This window comes from Bubalus bubalis, chromosome 1, assembly GCF_019923935.1.
Source record: "Bubalus bubalis isolate 160015118507 breed Murrah chromosome 1, NDDB_SH_1, whole genome shotgun sequence".
Classification (NCBI taxonomy): Eukaryota; Metazoa; Chordata; class Mammalia; order Artiodactyla; family Bovidae; genus Bubalus; species Bubalus bubalis.
The window spans coordinates 43,490,789-43,512,217 of record NC_059157.1 but is presented as its reverse complement, the minus strand read 5'-3'; the positions used below and the strand labels follow the sequence as shown (position 1 = coordinate 43,512,217).

The 21,429-nt window shown below is 56.5% G+C and overlaps 1 protein-coding gene across 10 annotated transcripts; it reads left to right on the top strand.

Moving 5' to 3' along the window:
- Nucleotides 1–995: 995 nt before the first annotated feature.
- KBTBD11 (kelch repeat and BTB domain containing 11) lies at nucleotides 996–20,698 on the top strand. 10 transcript variants are annotated; one of them, XM_044939016.2, is made up of 6 exons: nucleotides 996–1,200; nucleotides 7,725–7,924; nucleotides 9,199–9,451; nucleotides 9,539–9,657; nucleotides 11,139–13,661; nucleotides 15,142–20,698. In XM_044939016.2, the coding sequence occupies exon 6, from the start codon at nucleotides 15,893–15,895 to the stop codon at nucleotides 17,831–17,833; it is 1,941 nt and encodes a 646-aa protein (XP_044794951.2). In that variant the 5' UTR covers nucleotides 996–1,200; nucleotides 7,725–7,924; nucleotides 9,199–9,451; nucleotides 9,539–9,657; nucleotides 11,139–13,661; nucleotides 15,142–15,892; the 3' UTR covers nucleotides 17,834–20,698. The 10 variants fall into 10 exon arrangements, with proteins under 10 accessions (XP_044794951.2, XP_044794967.2, XP_025136657.3 ...); XM_044939019.2 differs by lacking the exon at nucleotides 996–1,200 and adding an exon at nucleotides 1,207–1,478; XM_044939029.2 differs by lacking the exon at nucleotides 996–1,200 and adding an exon at nucleotides 2,449–6,348.
- The last annotated feature ends 731 nt before the right edge of the window (nucleotides 20,699–21,429 follow it).

The window sequence follows — 21,429 nt, the reverse complement described above, 5'->3', positions numbered from 1 at the left end:
GATCACAGTGCTGACCGTTACATGAGGCCACAAACACAGGCTCTGCGGTCATACTGACGTCAGGATAGCGAGGGCATGAGCGTGGGCCAGGCACTGTGTATGGTGTGAAATGACTGCCCTGGCACGACCAGGGCACCGTCCATGTGTGTGCCCTGTTCAGTCGGGAGTCAGCAGTGCTTCAGAGAGCTTGGCAGCATACTCTGTTCTGAGCACAAGGCTCTAGGCACCAGAAACACTCAGACATGAAGAAAGGAGCCTCCACTGTTCATGGAGTAGCTCACGAAAGGATGGAGATGCACCCAGAGTTCAACAGAGCTGAAGGGAGTAGTCAGGCTGGGGTTGGGGGAATACAGGGGAGCAACCAGAGCAGGGCTTGCCTTGTGTACAATGTGCACAGAACTCAAAGGAACCAGGGAATGCGGTTTCCACGCCAACACACAGATATTCTAATTAATTTTTCATGCCAAGAGACTCAAAGTACTTTGTAGTGATTGGATCAATTCCTGACAGCTACTGGAATTGAATTGCTTTTTTTTCCCTTGTGGAAGGCTGCAGGAGCGTGTGAACTCAGGGCTGTTAAAAGGAAAATGCTCAGGGCTATTCAAGGGAAAATGCCCTGCTCTCTGGTACTAGCACTCAGGGCTCAGAACCAGTGGAGGCGGGGGGCCACGCTTCTAGATACAAGAACAAGTTTCAGCGTTTCCTCTACTTGAGTGTTCTCTGTGTTGCCTTTTTACTCCGGAGTCTGTACGGATGTAGGCAGTTTTTTAACCACTAAATGTTTCAACAACGCATCGTCCCTAATTTTCCAAAAATTTAAACTCTAAATTCCATTATTTTATTTTATATATATTATTTTTTCTGGGGGGATGGGGGGACTAGGACACAAAAGAGCCTGGTCTTTGGCGGGCACTGCGCCAGCGGGAACCTGTTTCTCGTTCGGTGGTGGAGGAGCTGTTGGATTCAAACTCAGTATATACGCAGTGCGAGGGGTCCGGGCCGCTGGCCGCGGGCCCTCCCAGCCCTGGAAAGGGTTAAGCGAGCCGCGAGGGCTCGGGGTGGGCGGCCGGGGGCCGGGGCGCGCCGGCGCGCTCCCGAGCACACGCTCCCGGCCGCGGCCTGCGGCCGCCCTCCCGCCCGCGTCCCCGCTTCGGCGCGCCTCTCAGATCCTCCAGCGCCTGCCGAGGCCTCCAGGACGCGGTGAGTGCCGGGCCCCACCGCCGCGGCGGCCGTGAGCGCGCTGCCCGGGCCGGGGGCGCGGGGAGCACTCGCTGGGAGGACTGGAAAGACGCGCCCCGGAAAGACCCGCGGACTCCCGCGGGCGCTCGCGCAGGTGCGCGGGAGGCAGCCCGCCCGCCCCCTGCGTTCTTACAGGTGCGCGGGAGAGGCCGGCGCGCACGCGTCGGGGACCCCGGCGAGGGCTCCGCACCCCCGGTGCGGGCAGGCACGGAGTGGAGGGCGCGGAGAGGACCTACGAGGTAGGGGTGGACCCCGAGGGGCAGGCAGCGGCTAGACGGCCCAGGAGGCGGAGGGAAATTGGGGCCGGGATCCGAGAGTGGGCACTTCCCGGGACAGGGGTGGCCGCCCTGGCGGAGATGGTGGGCAGCGCGGGGAGACGGCCCGGTGGGGTGTGGGGTCCCGCCCGGCTCCGGGGCGCCTAGTGGAGGGGGCGGCACGGAGACTCCCCGAGCGCTGCAGCCGGAAGCGGGGGGCGACTAGCCCCTGCTCCGTGCCCGTGGCGACCGCCTCCGAGGACACAGCCCCAGGGGTGCCGTGGTCTCCGTCGTTCCCGCCGCGGATCGCGCTTCGGCTAGCGCAGCCCAGCCAGAGCCATCTCGAGGGCGGAGCGGCCTGAGCCGGCGGGGAGGAGCCAGGCCCGAGCCCCGCGCCCCGCGCCCCAGGCCGGACGCTCCTTGGGGAGACGGTCCCAGCCCAGTGGCCACGTTTGCGGCCAGCGGGGCCGGCCACTTCCCGCTCCCAAAGAGTGCCTGGGCCTGTGCTCAGCGCCGCGCGGGCCTGGCTCGCGGGCGGCCTGGCCGGGCCGCGCTGCCTCCGGAGCATCCGTCTCTGGGCGCCACAGGAAGCGGGTGGGAGGGCCCTCCCGGACCTGGGACCGCGGAGGGGAGGGACGTGCCTGAGTGTGTGCGGAGGCTCCTTGCCAGTTCGCCCCCCATCACCTCCTCTGACTGCCCTGCGAACACCCGGGGCCCTCTGCGACCCCCCGGGGGTCCCCTCCTTGTGCAGCCGGCATTGCTGGGGGCTCGCGGGGTGCTGGGGTGGTGCACAGCGAGCGCTTTCTTTTCTCGGAGTCTGCCCCACTGACCGACCAGACGGGCCACCAGCGGTGCTTGTCGCTTGGGTTGGAACGTGCCTGACATCACGATGGCCGGGGGCGGGGCGCGAGAAGAAACCGCATTTCAATAAAGACAGCGTGTGGCCGGCTGAAGGGGAGGTTAAATGCATTTCCACGGAAAGCCTCCCGCCGGCCCCCCCCAACCCCATTCATGCGGGGGGACCCCAGCCTCCCGGTCAGGGCCCGCAGGGTCCGCCACTCTGGCGTGGTTGCTCCTGTAGCCTTAAGTAAATATAAAAAAATTTCCACCATTTCTTAGGTTCCTACAAAACCACATCTTCTATCTCCACCCACCCCCACATCTATTCTAAGGGCAAGGAAAAGAACAAATCAATGTAATAAGTTTTATTTCTGCTCAAAGTACTGAAGGCGCCTTGCAGGCAGATTTTAAATCCCTGTGCAGCCCCTCAGTGGGGGTGGGGTGGGTGGGGAGTTCACTCTTCCCAGCCTGTGATCAGGCCGCCTCCCTCCTTTTCGCATCAACCATCAGGTACTCAGCTTCCAATTAGGACGCTTAATGGACCGCCAGTGTTCCCCTGGCCTCTTACCCTGAGCTAATGGTGCCCTATTATTAAGAGTCCTCGTGCCTACCCGGGAAATGCAGAAGGGAGCACTCCATCCCTCAGATTTGCCCAGGGACAGTCCCCTGAATGCACTGTAACTGGAGGTTCCAGCTCTCCCTTTGGGGCCTAACAAAGCAAATGTTTAAAGAAATAAAGTCTTTCCACCTTTTAATGTCAATTGCACAGGATACTGCTGATGATATAATTAGAACACAATGAAAAGAGTTCAGAGATTTTGCTTACAGGCCATAAGGCCCTCTTGGGTTTGGGAAGAGGGGAGAAGACAGTGAAGTGTCCGTGGTTCATCAGGATGAGCCGTTGGGGCAGCCTGGCTTTGTGCGGTCCCCTGTGGTCCCAGTGTCTGGGTGTTCCTGGGGCGGGACCGTGCCGGCTGCTGGCTCCAGCGCTGGGAGAACAGAGAGTCTGGGAATGCGGCGAGGCCGTCCCTTCATCCCCGAACATCTTCCTGGCAGCCCCATCACTCCATTTCTGCATGCGCTCATACAAGCTGCCACGCTGGCACCGGGGAAGCAGGAGGCCTCCTTTTAGCTCCAAGTCCACTCTCGTCCCTGAGCTGAAACCAGGCGGTGCTCCATGCTGTGGGGCCTCCATCTGGGATCCTGTTTCAGTTTTTTTCTAAATACCAGCAGCATAAATTGTCTGTAATCACAGCTCTGCGGTGAATCTGGAACTACTTAGGCAGCTGTAATGCCCCTCGGCCTCCCTAGTTGGGGGCGCAGTGACCCAGGAGGATGGCTACAGGGCCACCCCAGAGGTGCCCGCGGGGCTGTCGGGGTGCAGGCCAGAACCCGCCCTGTCCCGGCGCGTCCTCCCCTGGTGGCCCTGGGTGGATCTGTTCTGGGGAGTTCAGGGATCACTGTCTCCACTGGGGCCTTGACTCGGGTTTCTCTCTTGGAATTATTGTAATTACTCTAAAATGACAGTGTTGGCACCCGCAGCTCTTTGTGAAATAGTTAACAATGAGCACTGGCTTTTGGGGTAAACCAAGATTTTCCAGGAGTTTGCCTTTGGCCAGCAAGCCAGCTCCTGCTAGAAAGAATATTAAACAGCACTTTGGAAATTGAAGCCGCTGCAAGTCTTATACAATATCTGATGGATTAAAAACCAATTTCTTCCTTTCACAAACATCTATCGAGTGTCTGTCCCACCCAGGTCAGGCTCAGTTCTAGGTGCTGGGAATACAATGGCATTTAAAACTGACACAGCCTCCGCCTCCCCCAAACTGTCTCCCTGCAGCTTAGGTCCTGATACGGTGAAAGTGATATTAATTCATGTGTGGTAACAAGCAGGCAGTGTCTCTGAAGGAAAGGAACAAACCCCTATGAAAGCACCTGACGCAGGGATTGTGAGTTGGGCTCTGAAGGATGAAGCCCAGCAACGGAGGACGGCAGGGGACGCCCCGCGGAGACAGCGGTCAGAGACGCTGGCGCGTCGGAGGAGGAAGGCAGGCCAACAGGCACCCCGGCCGTGTCAGAGATTTGTGACTTAATACACGTTCATCCCTCATTAACTGTGGCATTTCCTCTGTAAATTGACAGAGCTTTACACACTAGGCCTTGATGGAGCAGGACGTGGATTAACTTTGGAGAGCCGAGACTGCGTGGCTCACAGAGCGAGACCGTCCAGGGGGGAGGACATGGCTGAGCATGGCGTAGGCGGGGGTCCCTGTGCTGGGGGTGTGCCCTCAGCACTGGCCCTGAGAACCCTTTGTCGTGGGGCCACGGTGCAGACACGGAGCTGCTGCCTCTGTCCAAGCCAGGGTCGCCTCTTGCTCCCATTGCGGGCACCCGCCCTGGCCCCCACGACCAGTTCCTCAGATAGCTGTCAGAATGGTCACTGAAAGGCATGAGCCTTGTTCCGAGGCTGGGTGGCCAATAGCTTCCCATGGGCTGCGGTCCACAGCACAGATAACAGGAAGCTCACTCCAGCCGGCGGGGTCGTCTGATGGCCAACCCACAAACTTAGTGGCTGCTACAGACTGAGTACCTGTGTGTTCCCCAAATTCACATGCTGCGCCTAACACCCAGGTGATGGTATTAGGAAGTGGGGGGGCTTTGGGAGGTGATGAGGTTGTTAGGGTGCAGCCCCCATGATGGGGTAAGTGCCCTGATGACAGAGACCCCATGGAGACCCCAGCCCTTCCTCCAGCTGAGGACACAGGAGAAGATGCCGTCTGTGAACCAGGGAGCGGGTCTCAGACACTGTGAAGAGTAGTCAGCTTTCCTCCAAGTCTGCTGGTCTAAATATTAGTCTCAACTAAAAACACCTTCACAGAAATACCTTGTAGACTGGCATTTGAGCAAACACCTGGGTGCCGTGGCCCAGCCAGGCTGACGCATTGCCACTGTCCTGTTCAGACGGGAAGAGCGACACGCAGCGGCCGCTCTGTGGGCAGCCCTGCAGGGCCATCGGACACAAGCGGGCTCAGTTCCAGCTCCGGGAGTGATTCTCAGATGCTCCTGGCCCTGCCTTCTTGATCCTCCAAGTCCTCCTCCCTTTTTCATAAAAAGTGCCTGGTGCTTGCAGCTGAGTGATTTTCTCAGCCTGCCTCCTGGTTTCTTTGAGCTGATCTGGCTCATTGACTCCAAGCTGGCAGAATCTCTTCCTGTGCAATTATCTTAAAAATGTTGTGGGCTTTCTATGGATCTGCTGGGATTGAAGCCATTAGACAGAGGTGTCGTCCACAAATCCACTCAGTCCTTTCTCCACCTTGGACTCCCTGCAAAGGCTACTGTGAAAAGCATCCTTAAAATTCCTAGAAGCCTTGTGTTGTTTACCACAAGACCCTTCCAAGGCCTCTGCCTGGTGCCCCTCAGATACCAGGAGGTCTTAAAAGAGATCTGATTGTGCTGCCTGGACTGATCTTGGCTCTGAAGCCCCATCTGAATTCGACAGTCTTGGAGGCGCTGGGAAGGAGAAGAGTTTCCTCTGTGAACCCCATGAGCCTGCTTCCTCTATGTTTCCTCCAAATTGCACTTGAAAACGGAACCCTTCCTTCTCCAGCTCCCCTGTTCTCTCAAGTCACAGAGATAGCGCTCAGCAGGGCCACCCTGGCCCCCCCCCGGAAGTCTTCTCCGGCATCATCGGGCCGACCGGAGCGCCCTCTGTCTCTGGCATCATGGGGCCGCGGCGCTGCTGAGCCCTGCCATCCAGGAGCCCCGCCCATCTGTCCTTGGAGCCCTGACGTGTCTGCCCACTGCCTGCCCCACTGGCTCCATAACTGACCACTCCAGACCTGCCAGCTCAGAACAGCAGGGCTGCCGTGCCCTTCGACTTACAGGCTGGGCAATCTGACGGGGAAGCTCGATGGATGCCCTTAAGGCCACCCACATCTGCTGCCAGCTGGGGCCCCTGGCAGCACTGTGTCTGTGGGCTCCAGCTGGGTCCCCAGAGGCTCCGGATTTCTCACAGGTTGGCACCGGGCCCCCGAGTGTCGGTCCTGAGAGCGGAAGCTGTGTGATTGCCGTTTTCAGCACAGCCTCCCTCACCACAGTGACCAGCGTTTAGGATCTGGGGGCCGGAGCACACCCGTGGGGGGCCGCCGTCACCCGGGGGATGACCACCCCTCCTCTCTCATCTCGTCCACGTGGCCGGGCTGCACTGAGGGACCCCAGGGACCATGAGCCGTGTCCTGCGCCATCCTGCCGCGCCCCCTCCAGCTCCTTCTGCCAGCCGGCGGGGCTGGGCTCCTGGGCCCGAGCTGCCCGCCCTGCGGTGCTGAGTGCAGCCCTCCGCCTGCCCTCCCGCGGCCCGGCTCCCTAGCCCTTGAGGTCCGTGTCCCGCGGAGGCTAGGTGTCTCGGTCCAAGCTCAGGGGCCTCGTGTGTGAAGAAGGCTCAGCCTTGCTGGACCTTTGGCCTCCGAGGGCGGGGCCGTGCGGGGCAGGGCTGCCCGGCAGAGGTCCAAAGAGAGCAAGGCCAGCCGACCAGGCAGAAGGCCTGGGAGAGAGGGCTCCGCCCTTGGGGTGCATGGCCGTGGCCTGGGCCCTTGGTGCGGTGGAGCCCAGACCTGCCCAGCAAGGGCCCGCTGTGCGAGGGGCTTCTGGGGTCGGCTGTGGACCTGCAGATGCCCCCCACCCAGCCGGGCTGTGAAGCATCACAGCTACCCCATGTACGGGATGTGGCCACCTCCTTGTGGACTTCCAGACCCCACAAGACGGCAGGAAGGGGCGATGTGTGTGTGTGTGGGGGGGTGTCACACCCTCCCCAGTCACTACTGCCTGACCTCCTGTGGTGTCTGTCCCAGTGGGAGTGCTGTTTCCCAAAATAGCCTCTTCCTGAGACTGAAGTGACCCCCTCACCCTGACCCCACCACAGCCCCAACTCCACACCCACATTTGGGGGAAATACAGTGGAAACCAGTATGTTGGCAGCCTTCACCTATAAACTCTATTTAGGCAGATGTTGGGCTTCCCAGGTGGCTCAGTGGTAAAGAATATGCCTGTGATGCAGCAGACACGGGTTCGATCCCTGGGTTGGGAAGATCCCCTGGAGGAGGACATGGCAGCCTACCCCTGGAGAATCCCATGGACAGAGGAGCCTGGAGGGCCACAGTCCATGGGGTCAGAAAGGGTGGGACATGACTGAACAACTAACACATTGACTTTAAAAGAGTTTGCAAAGACAGCAGGTTAATAATATATTGGGCTGGCCAAAATGTTTGGGTTTTTCCATATAATGTAACAAAAACCCTAGCCAATTTTTTGGCCAGCCCAATAGTTTCCTTGGACTGAGTCTCAAGATCATTTAAATATTTCGTTTTTGCATCCACTTATTCCTGGCTGTCTCAGGACTGTCCTGATGGGAGAGGCTTCTTTGACGCTCACATGGAGGAATTCCCACTGACAGAATGTGTCTGGATTTCTGCTTCCGAAGCCAGGTGTCAACAGTGAGAGACGAGCTGGCATTTCATCTGCCTCCGCATCCCGTCCGCCACCCTCGTTGCTTAGAGGACAGAGATCACATGTTGAATTTGGATGAATTCCTCCCTGTAAGCTCTCCGCCAGGTTCCTTGTCTCCTGACAGCCAAACAGAAGGCAGTGCTGCTCCGCAGCAGTTTCCAGGCAAGACTCAGGCCCTTTCCCAGGACCTGCTAAGCCGGAGGGGGCGGGCCTAGGTCAAGAGCATCGCTTCTGGGGACTGGCAGGATACCTGAGGACATAGGTCGGGGGTGGGGCTCTATTGTTACGTCTTAACCACAGCAAAGCAAGAGAGAGGTCAGAGACAGGGCTTCCTAGCTTGTGGTCCATTCATGCCTACAGTGATAAGTGAGCGAGTGCAATTAGTAGGCAAGGGAGCTGGGTTCCAACTTGCCAGTAATGGGTGTGTGATCTTGGACAAGTCTCTCTGTATAAAACCAAGAAAATTATAAAATGTGAGTTTTTATTTAACTTCCCCACATTTCAGTTTGACCTTGACTCTACTCACGTACTCGTAGCACTAAGAATATGGCAACTTAGGAGTCTTGTTACCTAGTGAGTGACTTCATTATGTTTCAGACTGTGTGGCTTCCATGAGAGTCAGTTGCAGTCCAGATTGATTATTTAATTGATGAATACTGATACACATATGGGATAACATTTTTAAGTTGTAAATTATAAAATAATCAAACGCCATTAACAATGTGATTAAAATACCGATGGTATCCCAGTGAGCTTTAATACACGTTATCATCTTGCCGTTTACACTTCAAATCCTTAGGAAACCAGGTGTTAATACAGCAGGTAGACAACACCTCCCCCACCCCCACCCCCCACCAAGCCTGTCCCTTTCACACTTCCTTGAGTGATACAGAGTTTTTTTTTTTTTCATGTTTAAATGTATGTAAATAGTATTATGGTGCTTCCCAGGTGGCTCAGTGGTAAGGAATCCACCTGCCAATGCAGGAGACACAGGAGACAGGTTCAGTCCCTGGGTCAGGAAGATCCCCTGGGAGAGGAAATGGCAACCCACTCCAGTATTTTTGCCTGGAGAATCCTAGGGACAGAGGAGCCTGGTGGGGTACAGTCCATGGGCTCGCACAGAGTCAGATACGACTGAGCACAAGCATGAGCAGAAAATCGGATTATACGGCATCTTTCTGCAAATGGCAAACCTTCAAAAATTCAAAATTATGTTTTTGGAATTTATTCACACCGATACATGTAGGTTTAGTTCATCCATTTTAATGTGTGTGGCCCTTTTGGCAGTGATGGAAAATCAGTCTGAAAGAAGTTTAATCAATCTTTTTGTACAAAAGGACACAAAGCTCTCTTTCTGAAACAGGAGATGGATTGCGTGGCTGCCCTGTCACCTCCCTCCACTTCTTCGAAGCCATCAGAGGATTCCTGTTGTCGTTCGGATGTGAGGGTGGGGCCTGGCCCTGCTCACCCTGGGGCTCCTGGCCGTGCCAGGCTCTCCAGTTTCTGAACTGGTCAAGCTTGTTTCCAACCCAAGGAGTCTGTTCTCGCTCCCCCTGGCCCTGTGTCTGGCTCCCTCCTGCTCTCAGGAATCTTCCCCGGATGCCAGTAGAAACCAGGTCCATCACGCCTCTCAGACCCTTGTTATGTGGTTTGTAATTCACTAGAATTCGTATAATGATGGCTTAGGCTTGTTTTCTCCCCAGACTGGGAGCTCCGTGGGGGCCGAGGTCAAGTCTTTTTGGTTCCTGCTCCCATCTAGGACCCAGGGCACTTCCTGAAACATTGTGGGTGTTCAGCTATATCCACTCAGTATGTGAACCAAGTAAGTGAAAGAATACTATTAATTATTTATCACCGCTGATGGGACTTTAACAGATTGAAGATCTGGGGGGAAGTGTGAATTTGTTCAGCCCAGGCGTCTCTCACTTCTGACTCCAGCTTTCCATCCCTGATGGAGAGCTCACCTCTGATTTCAGAGGATGCCCAAGACAGCCTTATCTTACTCAACCATTGCTCAAAACTGGGTCTCATGGCTACAGGTTTCCTGGTGGGACTGTGGCCCATGCGCCTTTCCAGCCCTGGTGGTTCCTTGTGGGTGTTCGCAGTCTGTGTCTGCCTAGGTCAACACCTCCTGAACCCGAGCCGCAAACAGAGGCACGTGCTTCTCTTGCAGCGCGTTCTGGGCTTGTTCCCTGGAGGTGCATCTGGAAATCAAGGGTGTTGTTTGTGCTCATCTAACTTGGGAGTCTTCCAAGTGACGAGTGCACACGTTTATCTCCACCTGTTCTCCTTTCAGTTCCTCGGGGTGTGTGACTCCGCGGAGCACAAGACCGTGTTGTAACGGCACCCAGTTGGGTCCTGTCTGTGATGTCACGTTTGGTGGTGACTGAAGGCACAGGCTCCCTTGAGCCCGCAGCAGCAATGCCCCCGAGTGCCCCCGCTCTAGTGTGCTGACTTCAGCAGTGAGAGTCCATCTCCTGCCAAGGGCTGTCTCGTGAGTCACGACACTCTGACACCGTGTGTGTCTCTCAGATTAAAAACAAAGACTGGCGATCTGACGAGGGAGGCGGAATGGTGAAGCTCTCCTACAGATCTTCATGACCTAGTTGTCCTGTTGGATTAATGTACATCTCATCCCTTCGCCCCGGGCATCATCTTACCCAGATGGCTCGTCACTGGCAACAGCCAAGGGCACAGAGACGCTCCCCTGATTTTGGCTCTCTGCCCCGCGGGGCCTTTCTCCCCATAGACTGAGGCAGTGCTGCTGCAGCAGGAGGACCGTGGGCCATGCTTTTGACAGCACTCTGAGAGGGCAGGGCACAGGGTCTGCACACACAGGCACACGTGCGTGGGGTGTGCACGCACACACAGCCTCGCGGGGCTCACCAGGGCGCGGGGTCTGCACGCACAGGCACACGTGCGTGGGGGGTGTGCACGCACACACAGCCTCGCGGGGCTCACCAGGGTGCGGGGTCTGCACGCACAGGCACACGTGCGTGGGGTGTGCACGCACACACAGCCTCGCGGGGCTCACCAGGGCGTGGGGTCTGCACTCACAGGCACACGTGCGTGGGGTATGCATGCACACACAACCTCGCGGGGCTCACCAGGGCACGGCGGCAGTTCTGCGCTCGCCCCACAGGTGGAGAGGCCTTTTTGGCACAGGACGAGGGCCAAGCTTGGGGCAGACCTGGGAGCAGACAGCTCAATGCCTTGTTTTCCAGCCTAAGGAGTTTGGACTTTGCAAACAGCTATTACGTAAAGGCTTTTCTTCATGACATTCTCTGATTTTACTTCCTCCAGTGCAGCTGTGCCAGAGAGTCAGCCCGCTGTTATTCCCCTAAATCACACCCACACAGACAGCCCCAGTGGGCCATTCCCACCAGACCTGCCTGCATCTCCATCTGCTTCCCTCTCAGGGCTGGGACAGCCCCCTCCACCAGCATCCTGCCCCCCAGACGCGCTGGGCAGCGGACCAGACCCACCAGCGTCTCGTAGGCGTCCCTCAGCCCACCGTGCGGATACGGCAAAGTCCCGGGCTTCACCTTCAAAACTGGAACAGACAGGAAGGACCTCCCTGGGGGCTCAGTGGTAAAGAATCCGCCCGCCAGCGCAGGAGCCTCAGGTTTGTTTCCTAGTCTGGGAAGATCCCACAAGCCCAGGAGCAACTGTGCGCCACAACTGCTGAGCCTGTGCTCAAGAGCGGGCGGAACCGCTGCTACTGAAGCCTGCAGGCCCAGGGGCTTGTGCCCCACAACACGAGAAGCCTCACCACAGCTAGAGGGCAGCCCTCGTGCACTGCAACCAGAGGACGCTGGCACCCTGCAATGGAGACCCAGCACAGCCAAAATACATTAAAAAAAAAAAAAAAACCAACAAAAAAAAACCACACTAGCAGCAGACAGAAGGACCCAGAGCATCGGGCGGGCACTGGGTGGCATGGATGCTGGAGCCAGCCTGTGGGCCCCGTCTGGCTCAGCCACTTGCCGGGCACAGGGCTAGTTAATCATATGAAGTTGGTGAGACTGCTTCACATCTCATTTCCTCTCGCAAAACAGGGCTAAAAGCTACAGCCCCGCAGAAGGGTTCTTGCAAGGGTCACATATGTAACACACGCGACAGCAGTGCCTGCAAGATAGACGACACAGGCGTGAGCTGGGTCATGATCACTCCTGCACTGAGGTTGCCTTACAGTCTGGCGAGTCCTAGAAACGTCCTTCGTGAAAAGCAAATTAAAAATTACAGTGCTGAAGCCTGGCAGTGTAGACTCAGGTTAACGTCATCCCAGGATTCACTGGCTGCTCACTGTCTGAGTGGGGTTACCCTGGTGTGTGAGGGTCAGCGGCGGGCAGGGCTCAGGGAGTGGTCCTGGGACCCTACTGTGACAAGCAGGTGGCTGGACGCTCGGATCGGACACATGGTGGGCCTGACTCAGAGGACGCCCAGAAGGAATTGGCTACAACAGGCGCTGCAGGTGTTTAGATAAACTTCATAAGTCTGTTCACTAATGTTTTTAAAAAATGGACTTTATTTGAAAGGGAGATTCTCTTTAGCAACCTATATCATGATAATGAAACAAACTTAATTTTAAATGATCTGATGTCCACATTAAGTGCATAAATAATGTCCACATTTGGAAATCATACACAATCTTTTTTTAAAAATTCATATTGAGAGAAGAAATTCATAGGAAGAGACTAAAAACTTCTGCTTGGGTATTTACACTGTGGAGAAGAGGTGTATATCCTTCACAGGGAGTGCTACCTAAGTTATATTTAAAGCAGACATGTTCCTATTAAAATATTTTCTCACCAGTAGTCAGGAAGGATTCTGTTACTACCGCACACCCGCACCTCTGCTGACACATCCCTTCCTGTCAGTCACGACGATAGGTGGAGAGGCAGTTGTTCATCTAACAGCCCCCAGAAAGGTGCTTGGGGGACAGGCCCTTCCCGTGCCACGGTCAGTGGGGAGTCTGGTGGTTTCCTTGCTGTCAGGGCCGGCACCAGGCTCAGAATCCTCCCAGAGCCTCCGAGGGGGAACTCTGATTCCAGAGCCAAGTACAACATGGGGAAAAGTCCCTTTGGAAATCCCGGACTTCCAACCAAAGAAACCTGACCTGAGCATCTTGGCAAACCCGCCAATGCCTCCGAGGACTGTTACAAAATGGGCTGATTCCTTCCCATCCATTTAATGGGTCATTCTGGGGGAGAAGGTTTTGCTCTGAAAGTTGAGTTTCTTGAACATCATTTGGAAAAGGAAGTGGTCCTCTGCTTTCTCCTGGGGATGCTGACTGTTTGTCCTTCACGGTGTGTGTGTGTGGGGGGGCAGGACCTGTCGACCTGCAGAACCTTCCTTCAGACAGTGGGCTGCACACGGGGAGCTGGCGTGGACGGGCCTGCAGAGGCCGCTGACCGCCTAGATTGTGTCTATTTCATCACGCAGCTCTTGCTTAGTGTGGCTATGACAAAATTTCTGCTTTGCCTGATTCTTTCAGGCTTTAAATGGACTCTGGAGAGCTTTTAAAAGACGAGAGTGCCGAACTCAGGCTTTTCAAGTGAGTCCCGTGCCCTGCTTTGGCTTTGAGTCTGTGATGCCTTCCAAGAGGAGAGCCCTCAGGGCTTGGGCCTGTGCACATTCTGATGAGAGTCAGGCCAGAGGAGGAACTAGGAAGTTCTGAAACTCTTTTCCTGGCCTAAAACTAGTTAGTTTTCTGAGGTCCAAGATTGGCCATACCATACAAAGAAAGTACGAAAAGAAAGAAGCAAGTCAGAGAGCCAGTTCTCTGGTTCTACTTGAGGCATGGAGGTGTATACATATATTTGGGTAAGATATGTAAGTATGTGTTACTTTTTATCTAACTTTCCCTGAATGACTCAGCTGACTAAGAAAACACCTCTGGCACTTTGGGAAAAAGCCAGAACTCTTGCTTATGAAATCTGCCGGTTTCCAGTTTGTCATCGCATTCCGGTCACCGGGGGCCGGAGTTCATTTCCATCTCAGTGGACACAGCGCCTCCCCAGCAGCTCCGCAGGCCGGCGCACAGCTGAGTAAACATGCAGCACCCCTGTGACCCCCATGCCCGTGGTCAGAGTTTCAGCCCGTCCCCACCGTCCCCACGCTGCCTTTCCACGCGAGGCAGCACCCTGCACGTGGGAATATGCCCCACAGGGTACTGGTAACAGTTTCTGGGAAATAGGGAAGGAGGGAGGGGAAGAGAGACAGAGGAAGGGAGAGGGAACTGAACGTCTAGAATTTCCAGCTCTGAGACACTTGTATTTCCTAACATGGCAGCAGGAAAGGGCCAGAGAAATGTGTTTATACACATACATACACTCAGCCCTGCACATTTATAGGGATCAGGTAACAGTATTAAGTACAATTAGCAGAGAATCAGAAGCAGCTGAGGGTAGGTGGTTAGGTGTCACTGTATCTGGTCTAAGAAGCGAACACAGCCTGGAAAGACAGCGGGCCTGGCTGTGTGTATCTGGCGGGTTTCTCTGTCCGCAGCCTCTTTGTAGGAAAACCAGAGCACAGCTGCCCCACCCCTTATGCCAAGACCCCCTTCCAGGCTGCCGAGTCTCAGTGAAGACTTGGCCAATTTAGGAAAGATAGTTTATTCTTCTGCTTCATCTGCCGGTGCTCACCTCTGCCTTCCAAGGAGTTATGTGGGTTTTGTTTTCTGTTTCGTTTCATCTTGGCTTTCTCTTTGGGGGCACGTGTGCTCTTTGGAGCGTCCTTTCTTGGAGGTTTTCGGAGATGCAGTGCAGAGAAGGAGCAATTCAAACGGGTTTCAGGTTGGAGCCTCAGAAGCCAAGCCCACACCAGAGCCCTCGCTTAGCACCTTTCTTCAAATACTGGCTCTAACCGAATTTGAGATGGCTGACTGGATCAGGTTTCAGGAAAACTGTCCCACAGCAGAACTGAGGAGATATAGGCTAACCACGCTTTCTCACTGAGAGTTCTTAATTTCACACATCTCATTAGGTTGGAGTTCGGGAACGGTTGATACTGACTGTCACTGATCCTCCAAACCAGCAGTTTTATGGTTCAACCCAATGAATTAATATTTAAGGCCCTTGGCTGAACTGGGTCCTTCCTTAAAGGCCTCAAAAATCAGGGGAGGACCAGTCTTTTAATTCCTAAATAGTATTCACTGAAGTCTCTCTCCAGCACTGAAAAGCCAAAATCCCCTTCCCACCAAATCTGAAGCCTACAGCTTGTGGGGGTGCTGGGGGCAGATGTTATCATGAAATCGCCTATGGAAAATGCAAACTCAAACATCCTCTCTTTCCCCTGTAAACAGGAACACGAAGAGCTGGTGACATGACATGGAAACACCTGATGTTCCGACAAAGGAAGTCGCAGAGGAAGGCCCCCGGTGGATGAGTGAGGAAAAGGGGTCTAGTGTGTGCACTGACTTGTCTTAACGCCCACCTGGAGAGTGAATTACGCACCCCCGCCTGCCCCCAGGTGAACACCGCCGAGGCCGAGCCAGGCCCGCACTCAGCCCTAATGGCGAACGGGGGTCACACACGAGGAGAAAGCTCCCCGGGCGGCTGCCTGTAAAGCAGGACTGAAAGTCAGGGTTGGGAAGCGTGGACCGCAGCCCAGCGCCGAGCGCGGACGCGATGGGATGCGGAAGGATGGACGGTGACTCGGAGAGACAGGGCGGGCCAGGTGCTTAGTACCCGACAGCTCGGTCCGCAGAGCGGGACCCGTGCCCAGAGCGGAGGCAGCGGCTGTCCGACCGTTCCGTCCGCCCGCGCGGAGCCCAGACCACACAGACCCGGGCAGACGGCCGCCCGCCCGCGGGGACCGCGCTGGGGTCACAAGTTCAGCCGGGAGCGGGAGCGCGCTCCCGCAGACACACCCCTTTCTCGGGAGAGCGGGCGGGCGGGTGCGAGCCGAGCGGCGCAAGAGCGAAAGCCGCTGTGGACAGAAGTGAGGTCTGATCGCGCACCCGGAGCCCGGAGGAGCCATCGACCTTGGGCAGCCCGAGTCCGGGCGGAGTGATGCGGGGCTGCTGAGGGGGACAGCTGCCTGAGCGAGCGCGCATGGAGAGCCCGGTGGTCCCCTGCGTCCTCTACCCGGGCGACGGGGCGTGCGGCCAGGCCGGAGGCCGGGGCGGCGCTCCCGAGGCTCCGGGAGAGGGCAGCCTGCAGCCGCCGGACGCGGCCGAGGGGGAGGGCGCGGCGTCCCCGGCGCAGACACCCTGCAGCCTCAGCGCGTCCCTGTGCTTCAGCTCCGGGGACGACTCCCCGCCGCAGTCTCGCGCCTCCTCCGCTGCGGAGGACGCAGCGGCCTCGCCGCCCTCGTGTTGCAGCGGCCGGCGGGTGGTGGAGAGGCAGTGGGGCGTCGGCAGCTCGGGCGCCGCGTCCCCGGAGGAGCCAGTGTCTCCGGAAGACTCCGCGTCCCCCGAGGAGCCCGCGTTCCCCGGGGAGCGCCAGCCGACCGAGGAACCCGCATCCCCGGAGGAGCCCGCGGACCCCGCGCCCGTGCCGCCCGGCGTCGGCCCGGAGCACGGAGAGCCCGACCTGCTCATCGAGGTCTCGGGCCGCCGGCTGCGGGCGCACAAGGCTGTGCTGGCGGCGCGCAGCGACTACTTCCGCGCGCGCGCGTCTCGGGACGTGCTGCGGGTGCAGGGCGTGGGCTGGGCGGCGCTGCGGCTGCTGCTGGCCTACGCGTACAGCGGGCGCATGGCGGGCGTGCGCCCCGACAACGTGGCCGACGTGGTGGCCGGCGCGCGCCGCCTGCAGCTACCCTGCGCCGCGCAGCGCGCCACCGACGCCGTGGCGCCGCAGCTGAGCCTGGCCAACTGCTTCGAGGTGCTGAGCGCGGCCAAGCGGCAGCGGCTGGCCGAGCTGCGCGAGGCCGCCTACCGCTTCATGAGCGACCACTACCTGGAGGTGCTGCGCGAGCCCGCAGTCTTCGGGCGCCTGTCGGGAGCCGAGCGCGACCTGCTGCTGCGCCGCCGCCTACGCGCCGGCCGCACCCGCCTGCTGGCTGCTGCTCTCGGGCCGGCCGGGGAGCGCGCGGGCAGCCGGCCACAGAGCCCGTCAGGGGACGCGGAGGGCCGCGGCGAGGCCGCCGTCTACTGTTTCCACGAAGCGGCTGGCGAGTGGCGCGAGCTGACACGGCTGCCGGAGGGCGCGCCGGCGCGGGGCTGCGGCCTCTGCGTGCTCTACAACTACCTCTTCGTGGCCGGAGGCGTGGGGCCCGCGGGCCCTGACGGCCGCGCCAGGCCCTCCGACCGGGTCTTCTGCTACAACCCGGCCACTGATCGCTGGAGCACTGTGCGGCCGCTGCGCCAGGCACGCTCCCAGCTGCAACTGCTGGCCCTGGACGGCCACCTGTACGCCGTGGGCGGCGAGTGCCTGCTCAGTGTGGAGCGCTACGACCCGCGCGCCGACCGCTGGGCCGCCGTGGCCCCGCTGCCCCGGGGCGCCTTCGCCGTGGCCCACGAGGCCACCACGTGCAACGGCGAGATCTACGTGTCCGGGGGCTCGCTTTTCTACCGCCTGCTCAAGTACGACCCGCGGCGTGACGAGTGGCAGGAGTGCCCGTGCAGCAGCAGCCGCGAGCGCTCGGCCGACATGGTGGCCCTGGACGGCTTCATCTACCGCTTCGACCTGTGTGGGGCCCGCGGCGACGCGCCGGCGGCCGTGCCGGCCGGGGGGGTCAGCGTGCTCCGCTACCACTGCCTGGCCAAGCAGTGGAGCCGCTGCGCCTCGCACCTGCGGCCCCCGGGCGCGCCCTCGGGCCTGCAGCCTTTCCGCTGCGCCGCGCTGGAGGGCACCATCTACTGCGTGAGCCGCGCGGGCACCTGGCGCTTCGTGCCGCCCGCTGAGGACGAGCCTGGCGCCGGCGACGCGGGCCTCGAAGGCAGCTTTGAGCTCCAGTCTCTCCAAACCCCGGCGGACGCCCGGGGCCTGCTCTTCCCCTTCGTGCTCAACTTGCCGGAGAAGCCGGACCGAGGGGAGGAGGGCGCTGTGTAGGATGAGCCAGGTGGTCACCTGGCCTGTCCCTCCGCGGCCCGAGACAGGGAATGCGCCGTGGGCGGAGGTCCCAACTGGGAACCCGGAAGGGCGCAAGGGGAGCGGAGGCCGGGGGAGAGGGTCGGGGGTGGGCGCTGCCCACGGGGGTCACTTAGGAGGTAGTGCTTGTCACTACTGGGCCTGGCAAACCGTGTGCAACGCTGCCTTAAGGCCCCCTTTCTACTCTGCATTCCTTCTGCTTTGTTTTGCTTTGCTTAAGGGAGGGGGGTCGATGGCTTAAGATGCAGGATATGAGCAAATAACTTTGCAAATAAGATACAACATACCTGAGAAAGAAGGAAACAGAATCAGAAACTGCGCTTCCAGGTGCAGTGGGTGGGCCCTGTGTACCAGGGACGCTGTGGCTCGTCGGGGAGGCAGGCTTGAGTACTGCGGGGTACCAGCCCCCTTGTTACTGTGTGCTGAGAAGGCCCTGGGAAACGCAGGGGGCTCCCAGACTGGAGTCCTAAATGAGGCCAGTGTGAACCATATTCCTGGAAACCCCTGAAAGAAGGTCGTGCTTTTTTTTAGCTTGGAGTTTAAAGTCATAACTGATAAATCAAGCTCTTAAAGCTTTTCTAATTTAGTTTAAAAGTTCCTGCCCTATGTGTCAACTCTGAATGTAAGAAGTATTAAAGATGAAATCTTTGATTTCCAATAAGGTCTCCTGTCCAGTGAGCACGGGAGATATTTCCTGTCATCCCAGGGGCCCCGGACAGGGTCAAAGGTCCACACACCTGAGAGCAGGTCCCTCTCATCACCTAACTGAGGTGGGTTTAATACTTTCAATTTCAAGGATGCTCATCATTATGTTCAATGTGTAGCAATGATTGACTGTTACTCGGGCTTTAGATCTTTGGTGACTGTTGGCCAAAGAGCGTATCATCAGTAGGCGAGGCTGACAGCGGCCCAGTGCTCGCCTGCTTTGAAAGCAGGGCCGGGGTGCCCAGCCGCTGTGATATTTTATAGTGGGCTTGAAGAGAGTAGTATTCCCCCGGAAAGAGGACTAAAATCCTTTCTTTTTTTGAGAGTTCTAAAGAAAAACATACAGGCATAGTTTGAACCCGCCAATTGTGATGTTTTAAATATTAATTCTGTAACTCTGAGGGAAATTCATTTTTACAACCATTATTCTAAGAAAGTGTGGCAGAGTGACAGTGAGTTTGTAGACACGAGGGGGAGCATATGTTTATAAGGGAGTGTGGGGCTTTCCTGGTGGCTCTGCGGTAAAGAATCTGCCTGCCAATGTGGGAGACTCGGGTGAGGAAGATCCCCTGGAGAAGGAAATGGCAACCCACTCTAGTATTCTTGCCTGGGAAATCCCATGGACAGAGGAGCCTGAAGTCTATGGGGTTGCAAAAGAGTGGAACATGAATTAGCAAGTAAACAACAATAACATAATGTAGTTTAGCAAATGAACTACTTTTGTCTAATTGTGAGCTCCAAAATACCATTAATAAAACTAACATGAAATTTCGCTACTGTAATAGGGCACAAGGATTAAAAGGCAGGGTTTACTATTTATTAAACATTTAAGGATAAAATGTATGTTCATAAAGAGAGGCCAACTGACTTGGATTCTGAATCCAATCCACTTTTTTTTAATGACAGGAAAAGTGCCCATTGAAGGTTACTGGCACAGAAGTCGATGAAGTCATGTGTAGCTTACTGTGAACTCCTCATGAATCAGTGATGGGAGGGAGCCTCCCTGTGCGATCTGTGGGTGTGCGGGGAATAGGTTATGCTTCCTAAAGAGGCAGTGGTCGTTAAAGTGGTCAGTTAAGCATGCTTAGAAATTCAACATGACTCATGCATGTCCTGAGGACAGTGCTCTGCCGTCTCAGCTGGTGTGTTCTGGGAACTTGTGTGCCTGCCTGTGACCACTCCTGACACCATAGGATGTCTTGGCAACTCGGGTCAGCATCTTAGGAAAAACCAGGCTCCAGATTGCCTGACTTTGTAGGAGCAGACTGGAGACATGGCAGGAGAAGAAGAAGTGAGGTCCAAAAGAAACAAACTGTTCTTGTAAAGACACGAGCGTTTCATATGACATACATTTTTCTCCAGACTTTCGTTATTTATGCTCAATTTTTATTTGAAATGGAACCGAGGTGATATTTTCATTCCTTCAATATCAAACTCATGAGATATGATCACTGTGATTTTACTTGAGAAATCATTCCTAGGATGCTTACCATTGAAAAACACAAATCCTAAAGTGGGCTTCCAAAGTCAACTCTCCCCATTGGAGATGGGAGACATACTAGCTGTCAGACGTGGACAGCCAGACAATGACACACCCCGCGGGAGTGTTTGGATATTATTTCATCCTTGAGTTGAATGAAGGGACGCTTGGCTGAGACACAGCACCGCTTCCTGTGGGAGCTGGCCCTGAGCCCCAGGGAGTTGTCAAGACGAGATCACGGAGGATGCCTAAGGAGGGTGGTGAGCTTAGAACCTTGTAGACCACGTTTCTCAAGGCAGCATCACCTAGAACAGGTGCCAGAGGACCTGTGTGCTTCGAAGACCAGTTTATTTTGTTTGGGGCCCAGTACCTGGGGTGTGGGGCCAGTCGGGCCGTGCGCCAAGTACACAAATCGAAAAGCCCCTGGCCCAGGATCCTTCTGCGCAGGAGGGCTGGGCGAGAGGCAGGCCTCCAGGGCTGACGTTCCAGGGCCTGGGCTTGTCCCATTGCTGAGCCTGTGTCCAGCTCTCTGTAGAGAACCAGTTGGTGCAAAAGGATCCCTGCTCTTCTATCGCTTGAATCAAATGAAGGCAGAGCATTTACAATATCTGTAATTCTCATGAAATTAAGAAACCCCCAAACACTGACATTTCCAGACATTTGAAAGAGCGGTGGGGCATTTTCAGGGGAAACGTAATTTGCAGAAGCTTAATCTTTCGGTTAGTTCACAGCAATGACTTTTGTGTTGTGAATCAAGGTTCGTTTGGAACCTGAAGGATTGGGGTGAAGTCATCTTCATTTCCTTTCTGTTTTTCCTGCTGGTTGGGGAGAGCCCCGGTGCCAGCGCCAGCGTGGACTCTGGCAGCTTTATGGGGCTGGCCTGGGACTGCAGTGACTTTATTTCTGCGCCAGTTTATTTTCCTTTCAGAGAATGAATGCTGCAGAAATTCTTTGGCTACTTAGTGACAACAACTCCCTGTATCACTTTTGCTGCTGCTGCTGCTGCTAAGTCGCTTCAGTCATGTCGGACTCTGTGCCACCCCATAGACGGCAGCCCACCAGGCTCCCCCGTCCCTGGGATTCTCCAGGCAAGAACACTGGAGTGGGTTGCCATTTCCTTCTCCAATGCATGAAAGTGAAAAGTGAAAGTGAAGTCGCTCAGTGGTGTCCGACTCTTAGTGACCCCATGGACTGTAGCCTACCAGGCTCCTCCATCCATGGGATTTTCCAGGCAAGAGTACTGGAGTGGGGTGCCATTGCCTTCTCCAATCACTTTTGCTACAGATACTTAAAATAAATCACCTGGTCCATTTTTGTTACTTTCTGGTGTCAATTTAGTAATTCTGGTAGCCACTGTTTAATTTTTTTGGTC